Source organism: Chelonia mydas, chromosome 1, assembly GCF_015237465.2.
Source record: "Chelonia mydas isolate rCheMyd1 chromosome 1, rCheMyd1.pri.v2, whole genome shotgun sequence".
In the NCBI taxonomy this organism is placed as follows: domain Eukaryota; kingdom Metazoa; phylum Chordata; order Testudines; family Cheloniidae; genus Chelonia; species Chelonia mydas.
The window spans coordinates 11,864,584-11,883,186 of record NC_057849.1 but is presented as its reverse complement, the minus strand read 5'-3'; the positions used below and the strand labels follow the sequence as shown (position 1 = coordinate 11,883,186).

General features: G+C 46.6%; 1 protein-coding gene across 3 annotated transcripts in view; it reads left to right on the top strand.

The window, feature by feature from the left end:
* XRRA1 (X-ray radiation resistance associated 1) overlaps positions 1 to 18,603 on the top strand; it is a 50,796-nt gene that overhangs the window by 2,391 nt on the left and 29,802 nt on the right. For 2 of the 3 annotated variants that reach the window (XR_006285518.1, XM_037877690.2), the window contains exons 2-4: positions 15 to 124; positions 3,322 to 3,500; positions 18,054 to 18,125. Coding sequence is in view for 2 of the 3 variants with exons in the window: in XM_037877690.2 (XP_037733618.1) it covers positions 31 to 124; positions 3,322 to 3,500; positions 18,054 to 18,125 (345 nt within the window). In the remaining variant the exon portion in view is untranslated. The remainder of the gene's footprint in view (positions 1 to 14; positions 125 to 3,321; positions 3,501 to 18,053; positions 18,126 to 18,603) is intronic. The other variant, XM_043527380.1, reaches the window with a different exon arrangement.

Here is an 18,603-nt window from a genome sequence, read left to right as displayed (position 1 = left end):
CTTGATCTTCTTAGTAACTCTGCAAACAAGATGGCTACAACAAAGCTGTATAAACTGGACAATGGAAACAGTTATGCAACCAACTGCTTCCCTGCCAGAAACATTTTGCGGACAAGTGAAGAAGGTAACTTTTTTTTGACTGCTAATAACTTTGTCACCCCGCAGTATAATACCATGTCAGATTCCATAGAACTGTTAAAGGCTTGGGGCCAGATCCTAAGCTGGTATAAAGCAGTGTGGCTCCATTATTTTCGGTGAAGTTATGCTGACTTACGCCACCTCGGAATCTGGCAATTGGACTTTTGATTTGTCTCCATCACCCATATGTTAAAATATATGCGTTAAGAGATGAGTCTCATTCAGACTAGAAACTCTAGACACTTACTTCAATTTGTGTGCAAGAATTCTTACATCCGCATGCACTTAATGTAGGAAAAGTCACTGGGCCAAATTTAGCCTTGGCATAAATGACTTTTATGGGAACTGCATCCTTTTACACCACGGCTAAATTTGGTTAAATGTGATACTTTTAATTAGATTATCATCACAGATAGTAACTCAAGTGTAACTGTCACTATAATGATCTGGGGAGGGGAAAACCAAAGAAAATAACTCATTTTTCGTGACACATGTATTTGCTGTCATGTGCATGTCATAAATGTACACAATGCTGTACATTTATGCCAAATGAATAAGAGCCCCTGCCTTTACAAACTTAGTCTAGAGTCATGTGTGAACACAACAAATTAAGACTATGTCTGCACCAGGGAACTGATCATTGGTAATGAACAGATGGGACATCATGAGGGTAAGTTCTAATGGTGTATTGTGTACACACTATTCATGCACTTTTAAGTTTTGCCTTGCACCGACACTTGCATAAGACTATGCCATGTCAGTTGCATTGTCTTCTCGTTCTTCTTCACAGCTCCCAGCACAGCTCCCTGAAGCAGTGGCTTCCGGGAGATTTCAAAAGGCCTTGTGGGAGCCCAGGAAATTGTAGAAGTTGGGGGAGGGATAGCTCAGTGGTTTGAGCATTGGCCTGCTAAACCCAGGGTTGTGAGTTAATCCTTGAGGGGGCCATTTAGGGGATCTGGGGAAAAAATTGGGGATTGGTCCTGCTTTGAGCAGGGGGTTGCACTAGATGACCTCCTGAGGTCCCTCCCGACCCTGATATTCTATGAGTCTATTTCCTGGGAAAGTCCCAGAAGGTTCCAAGACATGGAGCCATTTCCAAGTCCTTTTAGCCAAATGGAGGCCAAGAACAACGCTCACCTTTTGCTTCTTGCTCAGCCAGAAGGGTTTCTGCTGGAGCTTTTGAAAAGTAATTGTGATGCTGGGAAAAGGACTTGGAAATGGCACTGGTTCTTCCTTAATTTTCCTCCTTGACACCTTTTGAAATCTCCCATGAGCCACTACCTCAGGGAAGTGTGCTGGCTATTGTTAAGTATCCAGGTGACAATGCAGCTACAATGGTGCAGAACAGCACTCGTATATATGTGCAGGGAAAAGCTGCACCTGAAGCAGAGTGGTTAATTAAACTTTGCACCATTGGTACAGGCACTGGCTTGCACATTCATTTACTAATTGTTCAATTCTGTAGTGCAGATGCAACCATTGAGTCAAAAGCTCTACTCCAGCTCTCTTTGGGGTGGTGCAAATCTGCACCTCCTGCTACTAAGGGCTGTACCTTCATAACACATTCTAGCCCAGTGGTGGGCAAACGTTTTGGTCTGAGGGCCACATCTGGGTGGGGAAATTGCATGCAGGTCCATGAATGTAGGGCTTGGGCAGGGGGTTGGAGTGCAGGAGGGAGTGCAGGGTGTGGGAGGGGGTGCTGTGTGCAGGAAGGGGCTCAGGGCAAGGGGTTGGGGCAGAGGAGGGGTGCGAGCTTTACGAGGGGGCTCAGGGAAGGGGGTTGGGGTTCAGGAGGGAGTGCACAGTGCGAGAGAGGGCTCAGGGCAGTGGTGCGGGGGGGGCCGGAGTGCGGGAGGGGGCTCAGGGCAGGGGGTTGGGGTGCAGGAGGAGTGCGGGGAGGGTCGGGGGCTCGGGGCAGGCGGTTGGGGTGCAGAAGGCGTGCGGGGAGGGTTGGGGGCTCAGGGCAGTGGGTTGGGGTGCAGGAGGGGGTGCGGGAGGGGGCTCAGGGCAGGAGGTTGGGGTGCAGGGGGGGTTCGGGATGCGAGCTCTGGGCTGGCGCTGCTTACCTGTAGGAGCTCTGGGGTGGCAGCGGCACGCACTGGGGCCAGGGCAGGCTCCCTGCCTGCCTGCCTGCCCCAGCCCCGCACCACTCCGGGAAGCGGCCGGCATCACGTCCTTGCGGCCCCTGGGGTAAGGGTGGGGCAGAGGGCTCCGTGCGCTGTCCTCGCCTGTGGGTACCTCCCCCGAAACTCCCATTGGCCGTGGTTCCCTGTTCCTGGCTAATGGGAGCTTTGGGGGAGGTATTCACAGGCAAGAGTAGTGCGCGGAGCCCTCTGCACCCCCTCCCTCAGGGGCCGCAGGGACGTGGTGCAGGGCCTGCAGCGCCACGGGGGGTGGCAATCCCGCAGCCTGGATCCAAAGCCCTGAGGGGCCGGATCCAGCCCACGGGCCGTAGTTTTCCCACCCCTGTTCTAGCCCCTGGACTGTAAAGTATTTTGGGCAGGGGCCATCTTTTTGTTTTGCATTTAGCTTCTAGCACAACAGAGTCCTGGTCCGGGACTGGAGCTCCCAGATGCTATAGTAAGACATACAGTAATAATCAGAATTTGTAACGTAAACAAGTACATTCTAAAACTATGTTTAAATGTACCTGAAAATGTTCCAAAACTTCACCTGATACAAAGTGGACATTTGTATAATCTCTAGGGCTTCATTTTAATGAGAATTTCAATAGGAATCACAGCCTGATGACCGAGTAGGACAGGAACAGTACTGCTGCAGCCAGAGATCCAGGGAGAGCATCTGTCCCCTATCATTGTCTTTAGCTATGTTCTATATATTTTGTGGGATTGTTTTGGCTGAGTTGATATCCATGAAATACTTAGAAATTACAGAAAAAATCCAGGATTTACTTAAAAACAGTAGTAAAATTCTGCTTTTCTGTGTCTCTGGCAACAGGCTTGATATTTCTGTCCTTAACTGACGATCGAGTTGCCCCCGATTAATTATTTTATACACAAATATTTTACAGAGAGGTCATTTTTAAAAAACAGTGATTTAACCATGTTTTATATCAAATCAAATGCCGAACTACCTAGCACACTGTTGGTGCTGCACAAACACATTCTAAGGGTTGTTTGCTTACTTTGATGTCTATTCCAATCTTGTACTTCCTTATGCCAGGGGCTGGTCACTGGCTGGTGGCTCACAGAGCTGCCCAGAAGACCAAATTTGCGGCAGTGATCTGTGCGAAATCCCTTCAAGAGAAAGTAGGGGGGACTCCACAGTACCTGGCAGAGCTCCAACACCATGGATACACAGATGAAATGGTTCAAGAGAATATCCTAGATGGGCCATTTCTGGTGAGTGCAAACCTAACTGAATGAGGAGGCAAAATACTTGTAAATTATACTCGGTAGTTATATAGCACTTTCAATCCCTCGCACTCAAAGTGCATTCCCAGCTAACTGAGGAAGCATCACAACAGTCTTGGGAGGGCACGTCTAAGCACCTGGTTTAATATACCTTGGCGATCTTGTTACTACAGTTTCCATAGTATTGGAGTCAACTTATGCTTTTATCCTGGGGTCTATACTGTTCAGGCTGTTTGGGTCACACAGGTGATACCTTAAAAGCTGAGGTTCTCTTCCTTCTGTATGGACCCCGTGGCAATTTTTGAAAGAGTTAGGGACTTGCTGCTGTATCTATAGCCAAGTTATTCAGTGGTGGTCTGCTTGGCTGCCATCTTCCATGCAATAGGTAATTTCATGTCAGTGACAATACTGTACCTACAGGCACAGGTCAAATATTACTTAGTGTGACGGGGCAAGGCCAGAAGGCTATAGAAAAGTAGTGGGAGATAGCTATATTAGCTCCAGGCTAAACAAATCCCTGATACCAGGTTAAGTGAAATGGAAGCTGCTCCAGGTCAATTAAGACACCTGGGGCCAATTAAGAACTTTCCAGAAGGCAGGGAGAATGCTAGATTGATTGGGACACCTAAAGCCAATCAGGGGCTGGCTGAAACTAGTTAAAAGCCTCCCAGTTAGTCAGGTGGGGGTGCATGTCAGGAGCTGTGGGAGGAAGTTGCGCTGTTGGAGAGACTGAGCAGTATACACCATATCAGGCACAAGGAAGGAGGCCCTGAGGTAAGGGTGAAGTGGAGCTTGAGGAAGTGAGGGCTGCTGTGGGGGAAGTAGCTCAGGGAATTGTACATGTCATGTTTCTAAAAGGTCAGCTACCATAGCTGATACTATTAGGGTCCCTGGGCTGGAGCCTGGAGTAGAGGGTGGGCCCGGGCTCCCGCCCCCCGGCCCCTGATTAATCACTGAGACTGGGAGACAACAGAGACTGTGCAAGGAAGGATAACTTCTCCTTACCTCCCTCGCTGGCTTATGATGAAAATGGCTCAGTAGACTGTGACCCTTGTCTCGAGAGAAAGAAGGGTTACGTGGAGGGTCACAGTGAGCCCCTGAGGCTAGCGAAATCCGCCAGGAAACGCGGGACCCACGGAGGCAAGGACAGAGTTTTGTCACATTAAATTGTAAACTTTTTGGGCTAGGGACTCTCTCTTTGTTCTGTCCAGCACAGTGGGGTACTGACACTACTGCAATGCGACTAATAAATAAAATTTTGAATTCTCTACTACTGGAAGCGCTGCAGAATCCATGTGAACAAAAGTCAAGACAGACGTTAATTGATGCCTGGAAAATCGACTCAACGCCATTCCCTATGTCTCTATTGAGCAAGTGACCTGATCCTTTCTGGTCTTCTTCCCAGCTTCCCACCCCTCCCAACACGTCAGCTCCCCCAAACCCATATCCTAGCTGTTCCACAGGAAGTTCCCTACTCTCCTTCCTTAGTCATAACATCCTCTTCTCTATTCCCGCTTCCCTCCAAGAGCACTCTGACTTTTTAATCCATGCCCTCCCTCCCCGTTAACTGAGGCTATTCTAAAGGTTACTTCTGGTGCTCAGATTCTTAACCAAAATAGCATTAACCATGATCTTGCACAAAGCTCTATGATCACACCACATTCCCCCCTAACTTCATATGCACAGTATGGTGTTAAGGCCTGAGTTGTCTTCACCACCCAGAAAGCATGTTAATAGCTTTAAGAAATTAGTTTATTACATGTCTGCAGTCAATTGGCTACAAATACTCAGCCTATACAGTGATACATGATCCCCACATATTAGTAATAATTGCCAGCTGATCAGACATGTCTTCTTTTACAGCCCTTTATAAGACCAGTTCAGACATACAGGAGCCAGAGGGAAAATGCCCATGCCTCTTCAGATGCAGAGAAATGCAGGGGCTATTGCAGAACAAAGCAGACAGGGACATGTCATAATACTCATTGCTCACTGGCAGAAAGAAATGACAGTCTAGCAGGTTTTCAAAGACTTAACCTTTAATGATTTCACAGGATGTGGTACAAAATGTGCTTTGTAAACATGTAACCTCAAACTTTGAACAGCATCTCAGTGGGTTCAAACAAGACAAATGGTTACTGCAAAAACAGTGTCTGTTTGTAACTGCAAAGAATGACCCTCACACAGCAAAATAATCTTTTTGTTCCATTTTTAAATCCAGTTGTCATTGAAAAATCACTCAGCGCTTGTCTGCACAGGTAGTTAATGTGTGGTAAGCTGGGATGTATCTATAGTGCACTAACTGCTTAGAAACAGGTTTCAGAGTAGCAGCCATGTTAGTCTGTATTCGCAAAAAGAAAAGGAGGACTTGTGGCACCTTAGAGACTAACAAATTTATTTGAGCATAAGCTTTCGTGAGCTACAGCTCACTTCATTGGATGCATTCAGTGGACTTAGAAACAGTCAATCAAAGCGCACTATGGAACTTTTACTGCACAGCAGCAGGGTCTACACGGCCACTTAGTGTGGGGCAGGCTACTGTGCTACCTATTTACACCCCAGCTTGCCACACACAAACTGTCAGTAGACCAGCTTTCACTAAGAATTCTGTAAACTCATTAATATAAACACAGAACTAACAAGGAATAAACCTTTTAATATTTACTAGCAAAGGAATGTTCTTGTACATAATTGAATATTGTCCTTTCCGCATGTCTTGATGCTCATCTGAACTCCTCTCCTCTTCATCCTCTTAATGTACTACTCTTAAATTGCTGTCCCCATTCCCACCTAACCCATTGACATTCCTCATCTCTTGCTTTGGTTCTAGCTCTCTTATCCTCTATTCCTTTTCTCCTCTGTTCTTCCTTCTGTCTCTTCTGGGAGCGCTGCTGGCTATTGAAGTTGTCCCCTGCACCCAGGAATGTTGGAAGAGGATACACAAATCAGAGAACAGGAGGCAGTAAGGCAAACGATGCATGTCTCTAGGACCGCATTTTGGAAATGCTGCATCTAAAGTGAGATGTCAGCATAAAGGCTGCAGATATTGCCCTCCTTAGAGTGTAAATGCAGGAGTGTGGAAGTGCATGGTAACAAATGCTCCAGCTAAAAGCCATCATTCTGTAAAATTTTACAAAAAGTTGCATTATTTTGCCATGGATCTTTGAGTGATGTCGTGCTTCAGCTCTATTTTGTCCCCTTAATACATGGGAGGCTGAATCATAAGCCATAGCTCAAGACTTCCACATATGGTATAGGGATGAGATGCAATAAGATGTTCTCAATATATGTTTATCTTAACCCAGGTGGGTGAAGCTAAACAGGAACAAGACACTTTTGTTCCAGATAAAGTGTCTCCACACATGAAAAAAGAAAAGGAGTACTTGTGGCACCGTGAGCTGTAGCTCATGAAAGCTTATGCTCAAATAAATTGGTTAGTCTCTAAGGTGCCACAAGTCCTCCTTTTCTTTTTGCGGATACAGACTAACACGGCTGCTACTCTGAAATCCACACATGAAGTTAATTATGAACAATTAATCAGGAAGTATTCCATTTGTAGACAAGGCCTGAGATGGTGTCATGGATGGTTGTCAGAAGGGGAACAAAAGGCTTCAGAGTGTTGGTTATTCAGAGCAGATGACCTGAACATTAGCATTCTCGGTCCTTCACAATGGGCAAAGAGGACTGGATTGTTTGTAAACAGGCAACAGCAAGAGCCATGAAACTATTGTGATTTATTCTGAATCTTTCCACGTTGGCAAGGAGAATAACAGGTGAAAGAATATGCTCTGATGTTCCACACAATTCATACTGGCTCTGCTGTTACCCTTCCTTTGCCCTGAAACACAGGGTTCTCTCTGGACTTCCCAATACTTAAGAGCACAGGTTCGCTTCTGTTGGGGGTCAACTACCAATGTGACATTTCACCCTGTACAGGAGGGAGCCTATAGACACCCCTCTCACATTGGTACCAATGGATGCAATTAAGGCAGTGAGAATCCCACTTCTTCTTCTCCAGGAATCTTCTCACATCTTTGGTACCATCCACCTTAGTGAAGTACCCGGTGTGTACTTTCTCGAATACCTTCAGCTCACATTTGGCAGAGCAGATCTCGCACAAGTAAGGTTGCAAGGATATTAAATCAGCATCCAGTATCCCTGCTAGGAAACCTTCCAATCTCTTTAGACCACAGAAGATCTTCTCCACCTTTTGCAGGAATAGAGAAGGATGAAACTCAGTTATGGCCTGGCCCTAATCCAGGTAATGTGGGTACTTCCCCATCAGTCTTCAAAAACTGCAGTAGCTCAGTCTTGTCTTCCACTTGGCAGAGACTAGAGATGCATTCTTTCTCTAGCAAACTCCCATTTTCCTGGGGTTCATCCAGAACCACTAGTAGAAGAGTTTAGGGTCCTGCTCTGCTGCCCGTTTAATTCAGAGATTCAAATAAAGATGACACAAGTGGAGTTTGCTCTGGTATGTTTGACACTGAGGCACTGGGGATTGATGCTACAGTACTGTCTGATAAGTCGCTCTGCAGTGCAGGTCTCATCCCACCCTCCTGTGTGGCAATATGTGCAGACTTTTCTACTCTTCATCTTGATTTCCAGCCACCTTTTTTACTTTGGTTCAGCTTTGCACAGGTAGGGAGTTATCTCACAGTTGCAGCCAATATAAAAATTTGGTTTTGTCCTGGGATGTCCTCTGTATTTTCTCCTCAAACTGGCTAGGTGACAGCTGACACATCCCAAGCACTAGTTGAATTCAGTGAGGAATGCTTGCAGTATTCTGGGGGTAGCCTAAGGGAGCTGCTCTCTCAAGGCATCTTTCAAAGGGCCCATGTGCCTTGAATTTCTTTGTGATCCTGGCCAGACGATCCACAAGTTTCCTGGTTCACTGTCCTATCTGGGAAACAGTGCATGGTCTTGACTCTGAATAGATTCCTGTGATCTGCTGTCTGAGGAATCCTGGCTGGAGTACACTGCAGAAATTCTGAGTGGGAGAAAATAATAAATCTATTAAAACAACATATATGCGGTGGGAATTAAACTAAAACCATGAGTTTTCTGTAGAGAGATGCTGTATTTCCTCAAACACATGGGAGAACCTTGCTGACGCTGCCCCCCACATAAACCTGCTGGGGCCTCAGCTAGGTTATTGGCACTGCCTACGTTCATGTTAATGTTTATGTATGGAAGAGATATGGTATTGCAGTAGTTCAGGGAGAGAGGAAAACATGCTATGTGCATGGTCTGTATGTGTACGTATCAAAGAGAGAGAGAGACAGGAGAGAAGAGAGCTGCCTGGGTTCTGCAGGAGCCCTGCAGTGGACAGCGGATAAAGTGGTCTGAATAGAGCCACGGGAGTTGAAGGTAGGACAGGGTATACCACGTGTAGGAGTTAGGTAACTCTGTATTTAAAATAAACTAAACCAAAATTCAATTTAGAGAAATAAAGACAAAGGCTAGGCAGAACATTTGAAAGAACATTTGCTACTTTAACTCTGGGAAAGGACCTAACTATTACAGCTTGTCAGCCTCTGACTGATTAAAGCTGTGAAAGTATAAAAGTGAAAGTATAAAAGAATGTTCCATCAAAGTCAACAGGCCTACACATGTGCTTAAGTGGTCTGTTGGATCAGGACGTTAACAACCATTCTATTCTGTAGCAGTTACTAAAGTGAAAACATCAACGTAACAAAACTATTGAGTCTCTGAAAACAAAGTAAAAGACCATCAAGTAAATGAGAAAAAAACATAAATATGCAAGGGTCTTATGCTTTTGGTACAGGCTTGGGAAAGTCAGAAGATCTGGTTCTATTCCCACTTTGCCCAGAGTTTCTTTTTACTGAAAGTGTGACTCTGCTTTGAAAAGGTGCTCTGTAAAAATGCCATCAGCGTTCCACATTTATTGTCTCTCAGTGGCTCCACATGTTCAGTTTTGCAAGTAAAAATATTTGACGGCCAGCACTGGCATCTTGTTTTCCTGTTAAAGTTACCCTTAATCCACGCCCTCCCCCGGCATCTGCTTTATTGCTAGTATAAATTATTTGGATTACAGGCACTCCTGGAGACTCCAGCTGAGCTTGGGACGCCACTGGGCTAGGCACTGTATGTACACATAGTAAGAGAGAGATCCTGCCCCAGAGAGTGTACAGCAAGTCAATCACTGATATGACAATAGAATCCATAGTCACTGACTCCTTGTCCAGTGACCAGACCATGCTCCCTCCTTTTTCCTAGGATATTACTGAACAGCAGCATTATGTTACAGAATATCATATTTAAAGGACCTCAGACTGTGTATCAATGTCTTATTCCCTCTTCCCTTCATTCCCCCCAAAAGATTGCATTACATATTGTATATATACGTACGCACAAAAGTTGAATTAGGGCTTGTCTACACATGAAAAGTATTCAAGAATAAGGTAGGCTGTGACTTGAAAACAGAACAGCTCTTCCAGAATAACTTTGTGTGTTGACAGGCCCTTAATATCTGGGGTCTGATTAAACCTGTAACTTCAGGGACAATCAGAGTCATGACAAAACTTTTAATTTCTTACCTTCCCTGGTTGGACCTACATATTAAATGGGTTTCCAAACATAGGCTATTCCTTATCAAAAACAGATTTTTTAAAAAAGAATGGAAATATATAGGTGCGTGCATTTGTTGCAGGAATTAGACTGCGTGAGATATGCCCACTTCCTCTTAATGGTGGTTCCCTGCTGGATACTCCGGAGAGCCAAAAATGTTTAGGGTTCCTGCCAGTGTGATCTGCAGGAGGAAAATTCCTCCCTGATCCTGGTGATCAGTGCAGCCCTGTCCACATGAGCACAAGTCTCTACGGCTAAGCATCTGATCCCGCATATACCTCAAAATAATGTTACACACACCCCTGACATCCCTTGTCCTTATTTAGACCCTGATCCTTCAAGTCACTCCATGTGGGTGGGCCCCTGGGCCTGTGCAGACCCAAATGGGACCATTCTTCCTCTTTTTATTTTAATTATATTTCAGAGGGTGATTTTCAACCGGCCTAAACCAGGCTGCATGTAGGAGCAAGACTTTTTGCATTACCTTTGATAGATGCAGACAGGAAACAGTTATAGGAAATATTCTAGATCCTTCATTAAAATCAGTTCAGTTCAGGTTGTGAGTTTACCTATCTCTTGGATAGTGTTTATGAAAAGTTTCATGTACTCACCAGATGTTTTCTTTGGCTTGGTCTTCTGTAGCATAGCTGCTTAAAGTCTTCAGTATCTGTGGCACTCCTTAGTGCCTCTGTGAAGCAATTCCTAGTCTGTGCTGCTACCACCCGTTGGTCATTGCTCTAAATATGGCCTTGCTTGCAGTTTTGTCTCTCCATAGAGACACAACTCAGCCTTCCTGAGACTGACTTTTCACAGTTCATACTGTTCTCATTGGCTTGATAGAAACACTAATGTGTGTGTGGATATAGACAGTGACTAAAAATTCCTAGAAGAAAAGGAGTACTTGTGGCACCTTAGAGACTAATCAATTTATTTGAGCATAAGCTTTCGTGAGCTACAGCTCACTTCATCAGATGCATCCGATGAAGTGAGCTGTAGCTCACGAAAGCTTATGCTGAAATAAATTGGTTACTCTCTAAGGTGCCACAAGTACTCCTTTTCTTTTTGCGAATACAGACTAACACGGCTGCTACTCTGAAAAAAATTCCTAGGTTATTTGATGTTCTCTAATATTGGCAAGGCACGTGAGATCTCCTTTGTTCTGGGAGATGGTCTCTACTGATAAAGCGCGTATGCTTGGAAACTTTTCCAGTTTCTTTTAAATCAGACTCTTAGGCTGGTTTTATCAAATGTTATTTCTAGTTCAGCAGCAGAGAACATGGCAAGTTCTCTTTCTGGAGAGTCCAAACTTAAATAATGTAACAGTCTTTCTGTTTGAACATTGTTCTCTCAAAAATTGTAACTATCTGAGGTGGCTACAAAATGTTTTCTAAAAAATAATCATAATTATACAATCTTAGCATTAAATATTAAACGGTAACAAATTAGGGCACTTTACTGTTCACATAAAACAGATTTTAAAGAAAATAGTAGTGTAAAAATCAACAGTTTGTACACTTAACACAGTTATATGAAGCTTAAAATTATTGAATCTAAATGCAAAGGGATGGATCCCCAAGTGTGCTAGAGGGAGGTAAAACTGGCTTTACACCACTTTCCTCCTACTCTGATCCTAGGGGCTCATAGGGGTCAACTGGCCTCCATTGCATATCAGAGCAGCTCTGGGACTGGTCTAACTTGCGCTGATGGATAATGACCCTCAAGAGGCCACTTTGGTGTCATTGCCCCTGGCATACCCCCAGGATGCCCCCTTTGCTGGGGGGGAATTGGCATCAGGCTGGCTACACCAATGTTTTTCTCATTAAATGTATGATTCTTTAGTTTAAGGCTTAAAAATTCACTCACCCCTGGTGAGCAGAAACTCGTCCTGGTAATTGGGGATGAGACTTAAAAATCAGCAATTTCTGCAGAATTTATGCTTTAATTTGGAAAAAAACGTTTCTTGTCCTTAAGAATATAAAATAAGCTTCCAAACATGACCAGATGCAGTGCTTTCTTTCTGATACTGCAGACAGACAGCTCAAATGTCTCTGTTGCAGCTCCTGGCTTTCCCAACCATCAGTAGGGGGACGTTAACAAGACTCTGGTCAGTTTCATGGCTAGGATTCAGAACTCACTTTGGACAGCAATGAAACAGACTCTTCCCACCTACCCCCTTCACAGCAGCCCCCAAGAGGCTGTGAAAAGAGAGTTGTGGAAATCCCAAACAATTAGCTGGTTCTGGGATGGGGAAGCAAAAGCTGTTTCTTTTCCAGCAACAGAATGGATGGAGATTCTAATTTATGAAGACATCAAGTACTCAACGGCTGACAAACAGTGGAACCCCTGAGCAGAGTTCAGGACCAAGCACCCTGATAGGAATCCCAACAACCTCCCTATTCTCAGCATTTGGGGGACAGAAGTGGGGTTCTCACCATGGCATTGTTGACTACTGCTGGTGCAACCAACTGATTTATCTATACTAAAGTGTTTAACTGACTGGAGCGTTAATTGATTGCCAGTTAGTTTGTACATGCTAATCTGGACACTACAAATGTTTGTGCTTTATACCATAGGCTGAGCCCTCCTTCCCTCCCCTTACCCAAAGATTTCTTGTTTCATCAGTTTTGAGTTAACTGACTGCTAATTAATTTGAGGTAGTTATCACATTTGTATCTGCTAGTATGGACACTCGTCAAACATTCATTCCAAGAAACAAATGTTTGTGATTTGCCATAGCCTGATCCCTAGGATAAGCCACAGACATTTGTATCCTGGAACAAGTTTATTACTGGCAAAAGGTTAAAGCCCCGCTTCTATCATTAAAAGCGATGTCTCCTTTGTTGGAAAAACTTTTTAACTCTGGAATGTGTGAAAGAGGGAGAGAGGGCTGCAGATTAAAAATGGCTGTGGTGTACCAGTTAATAATGCCGACATTTAAACTATCTACCACTGATACTGAGGTGAATGAGGAAAATTTATACTAGAGATATAGTGTCAAGCTGTTTGCAGATTCACTACACAGTATCTGGTTACTTAAGGTTGATCTTCTTTGCCATTGTAAGTGCTACATGCTGAATTTATTTTTAAAACGAAAGCTTAGGGACCTGAATGCCTAGGGAATCCTCTGATACTGCTTCCAGTCCTCACTTCCCAGCTGATCCATACTGTTGCTACCCAACCCCCCACTGAGAATTTCCCAGAACAGACCTCCCTTTACAATGTAGAGCCATCTCACTATGCCAGTTCTGATTCAGTTTCCATGTTTAGTCTGCACCCAATATGAAATGGCAGCATAAAAGCTGTTGATGTTGCTCTGTTTATTGGGTACACAGTGTGTATAAACTCATAGACCAGCGCATCAACAAGTCACACTCTGAACGCTTATTTTATTAAATTTGAAAAAGGACAATAAATGCAAAGAAGTGCATTCTTTTGTTATGGGCTCTTCAGCAACATCCTGTTTGAGCACTTTGGCACAGATCCTCAAAGATATTTAGGCACCTAACTCTGATTGATTTTAATGGGAATTAGGTGCCTAAATGCCTTTGAGGCCGCACAATTAGAAGTATGGCTGAATGACAAATGTTAACCAGAGATCCCTGTATCGGAAAATGGGTGTAAGATGCAACAAGACATTACAGGCAGGACTAGTTCAGCTCAGTTCACTCTAGTTCAGCAGCAGAGAATATGGCAGGACTCATGCACCTTTGTTCAAAGTGTTTGTGAGGATCTCTTAGGCTCTTGGCAAGAGAGGGTAGGAAGAGTCTTCAGAATGTTGGTCCTCTAAAGCAGAAGAGGTGAAAAATAGCATTCAGAGTTCTTTAGGTTAGTCACAGAGGAGTGGGCAAGGTATGCAAAGGCAATGATGGGAGTCCAGAATATACAATGAATATTAATTCCGAATTTTTAATTACAGGTATTTCCTCCGATGTTTCTTCTTTTCCATATTGGTTCGTCTGTGGCCCTTCCTCTGCCCCAAGACATAGGGTTCTTTCTGTAATTTCCTATGCTTACAGTGTGAGCAAGCTTCCATAAGAGGCGGACGACCAATGTAAAATTTCACCAGGTACAAGAAGGACCCTATGGGTACCCTCTCACCTTGGTACCAACGGGTACGATTGTTAAGGCAGCAAGGATCCCACCACTTCTTCTCCAGGAATCTCCTCACATCAATGGTACCATCTACCTTAGTGAAGTAGGCGTGCACTTTCTTACAAGCCTCCAGCTCACGTTTGGTAGATCCCATCTCCCACAGGTAAGGTCGCAGGGATATTAATTCAGCATCCAGTATCCCCACCAGAAAACCTTCCAATCTCTTTAGCCCACAGAGGATCTTTTCCACATTTTGCAGGAATAGAGAGGGATGAAACTCAGTCATGGCTCGGCACTGCTCCAGGTAATGTGGGTATTTCCCCATCACCTGGAAGAAATCAGTCTTCAAAAACTGCACTAGCTCATTCTTGTCTTACATTTGGCAGATCCTAAAGATGATTTCTCTCTCTAGTACCCAAACATTTTCTTCATGCTCACTCAATGTCACTGGTGGAAAGTAACTGCAAGGTTCCCCCCGATGTCTGTTCAATTTGTAGATCAACAGAAAAATGATACCAGAGTGGTTTGCTCTGGTACGTTTGACATTGAGGCACCGGGGATTGATGCCATAGTACTGCCTGATAAGTCGCTCTACAGTGCAGGTCTCATCCCACTCTCCTGCATGGCAATAATATGTGCAGGCTTTCCTATACTTCATCTTGATTTCCAGCCACCTTCTTGACGGTGGTTCAGCTTCCCACAGGTAGTGAGATATTTCACGGTTGCAGCCAATATAGAACAGTTTGGTTTTGTCTTGGGAGGTCTTTTGAATTTTCTTCTCAAAGTGACTGGGAGGCAACTGGCACATCCTGTGGCACTGGATGAATTTGGTGAGGAACCCTTGCAGTATTCTAGGGAATGCCCGATGGAGATTTTCTCTCAGGGCAGCTTCCTGGCTCCCAAAATGTCCAGCCATTCTGAACTCCCTTCTGGTTCTGGCCAGATCATCCATGAGTTTCATTATTCTCTTCTGGTCTACCATCTTTTCTGATGCAGCAGATTATGGCTCTGAATTGTTTCCTATCAGGTGTCACTGGGATCCCTGTTGGAGTACAGAGGGGTGATCTTGACAGAAAATAAAAAACAATAAATATATAAAACTACATCTCGGATGTGAAAATTAACCCTGGGCTCTTCTGGAGAGAGTTACCCAAGTACTATTAACAGCAATTGGAGCTGCATTGACTCCACAAGCTCATTTGGGTCCCATCAGAGCTACTGGCACCCATGTTTATGTTAACAGAATCTAGTGGCATGGACTCAAACTCTGTTTAGTGCAGCTCCCAGTGTGCGCGCACAGGTAGTTTTAAGGTCCCTTGCACATTTCTTGGTGCTAGTTGCCAAAGGCCTCAAAACCCCAGCCTGGCAGCCAGCCATCACTGGGCGGCATTGGCTATGTCCTTTTTTACCTGACTACTCTCCTGCCATGAGGGGCTGGGGGACGGGACAGTCCTGTACCCCCCAAATGTTCTCCTAGGCAGTGGCTTTGATGCAGTGGGGCGCTGTTGCAGTGGTGTAGAGCTCCCTCCCTCCCCCGGGGAGGATCGGGGCAGAAGTCTCCCATCGGCTTTACCCCTCCACTGTTGTTAGTGCCGTGGGGCAGGAGGTCGGAGGGGCAGCACGGCGAGCCCCGGGCACTGGCCGGCGAAGACAGAAGGGGGCGTTCCCGGGGAGTGTGCGGGTGCTGGGGAGGAGCTCTGAGGGGGGTCGGTGGGGTGGGGGGTGAAGGGAAGGGGGGAGAGTGTCAGGGGCAGAGGGGCGCTGTGGGGATGGCGGGGCGAGGAGCTGGGATGGAAGGATGAGGGCTGGGGGAGGGAGGGGTCAATGGGGTGAGGAGCCGAGGGGGCGGGGGCAAAGGGAGGGGGAACATGGGGCAGGAGTTGGCGGGGCGAGGAGGGGCTCAGGGCCGGCCGTAGGGAAATGGGGCCACTGGCCCCAGCGGCCTCTCCTGCCATCGCCCCACGGCCTCCCCTCCGCCCGCATCCCAGGCCTGGCCGGCGCCAGACGTTGTTTCCGTTGAGGCATCGAGGGCTCAAGGCGCGGGTGCGGCGCGTGCGGGCTGGAGTCTGGCGGGGGTGGGCCTCACCCCTCGCGGCGCGCGCCCCGCCGGGACCCGGGCCCCGCCGGCAGGGGGCGCTGCTGGGCTGAGGCTGCGGGAGGGGACAGCACCTGCCACCTTCGCCCGATCTCGAGCCCAGCCTGCGGGGTGCCGGTCGCTCCCCAGCCAGCACGTGGTTCCGGCTCCCCGCACAGCGAGCGCCCCGCACGCTGTCAGCTGGGCTCAGGCCGGCAGAACCGGGTCCCCTGCACCTCTGCATGGCGTGTCCTGCGGCAGCGGGCGGCACGTGTTACATATGTAACCCTTCTGCCCATCAGAGTTGGCAGCAACAAGGGCCGGGTTCAGTATCTAGGGGATTCATTCCAATAACACAATGCAAAACCGGCTCGAGCCCCCACCCAGTGACCTGGGACAAATATGTACCACCCCCGCTGGGCGCCTCCAAGAGGCAATACTTCCCCTCTCGCAAGCACATAGTCTGAGTGTAGCAAAAAGCCTTTTAATAACAGAGAGAAACAATGTGGCATTATGTTGGGGAAACACCACCAACAGGATTCGTAACACAACCCATGAGCAAAAAAACCACCCCAAGCAAATTGGGGCATGCTCTTTCCCTTTGGTTCTTGAGTCCAGCAACCCCAAATCACCCAAAGTCCCAAAAGTCCAATGACCCAAAAGTCTCTGTCCCTGGTCAGGGCAGCCCCAGAGTTCGAAAGTTTATCTGCAGAGCTTTACCTCCCAACCTGCGTGGAGATGGGGGGGGAAGAGAGGTAAGGGGCACCTTACGTGATCTGAAGCTGACCGCCCCACAGCTCCATAGGCCTTCGCTCCGCTCCACCAGCCTCCCCACAACTGCTTTGCTCGGCTCCGCGGCCCACAAGCAGCTCCCGCCGTTCCACAAACCGCTCCACCAGCCAGTCAGCGAACTGCTCCACTCTGCGTCCCACAAGCAGCTCCCTCCATCCTATGAACTGCTCCACCAGCCTGTCCACAAGGCACTCCAGCCGTCCCACAAACTGCTCCACAATATATCTTCAGGCTCCCCCACTACTTAACACAATGCTCATTGATTTCAGCTCTTAGGTGAATTCAGCTTGTAGTAGGGGAGCCTCAGTGCTGGTGCACCATTAGCCCAAAGTGAGCTCAGCAGCCTGTAACTAGACTCCTAATGGAATCAAAATTAGCTCTGATATTCCACAATGGAGAGAGGAGGCAGTGCAATTAGCATGTAAGGCCCTCACCCAGGAGCCCACATCAGCAAGTATTAATACTTTTCACCAGCCTCTCTCAATTCACAGAGTTTTGGAACCCATGACCCTTGCCTAGCGAGTGCTACTTAGTTGATGGTGAGTCCCTCCATCATAACAAAAGGCCAAGTACAGTTCCAAGCACAGTTCCCATAATCAGGGTAATACAAATTTATTCTTCCTGCCCCAATAACAGAAACTCTGGGGATCCCACAGCAGCCAAAGTGACCATTTGGGCAGCTATGGCCTCATTCTAGGCGGGGTGGGTGTGCCTATGCAAATGAGATCGGCCCCTGAACTTCTTTTCCACAACTTGCCACACCTCGCCACCAGATGTCAGGGTGGAGCTCATCCTGACACTGCTTACACATACGCTGGTGCAGCTCCTCTGAGAGCAGGGCACGTGGCCCCAAGGCATCATCCAGATAGTAAATCCCTGGCAGTCCTGGTCCTGGTACTGGTCCTGCACCTTCCTGTGTCCTGATACCCAACGGCTGAACCTGGAATTGCCTGGCTAGGCTGCAGGGCTAACCCTTTGGTTTGTGTTCCCAGATTAAGCTCCACTGTGTGAAGATCCCTTCAGATCTATGCTCTGTGGATATAAGCAACAAAAATCTGGTCTCGGTAAGTAGGAGATATTCTCTAAAATAAATGTGCAGAACCACCTCAAATCCTGAGAGAGATCCACTGTGTTAGCTCATGAGTGTCCATGCTGCAGGCAAACAACGTGTGAAAATGCAGACACCTACTTCCTCTCTGCAGCCAGGCCAGACAACTGTGCACTTGTAGTATAACTCAGTGGTTCTCGACATTTTTGGGGACAGGACCCATCTGTAAACCTTGATGGCCTGTTGTGACTCAATAAATAGCTTATTAAATATTTCTTACCCATGATACGTAATATACATGTTCCCATACTAAATATTAAGTAAGTACCCTGGACATACTGAAGTGGTGGCTCCTGTGGATAGATGGCTGGTGAAAATATTCTTGGGGTATGTGTGGCTGAGTAAAACTGTCAGGTCCCATGCTCCCATGTGTGTGGATGGCAGGGTACGGGGGTGTCCCTGTCTCTATCCCAGTCCAGTGCGGAGGGGAGGCC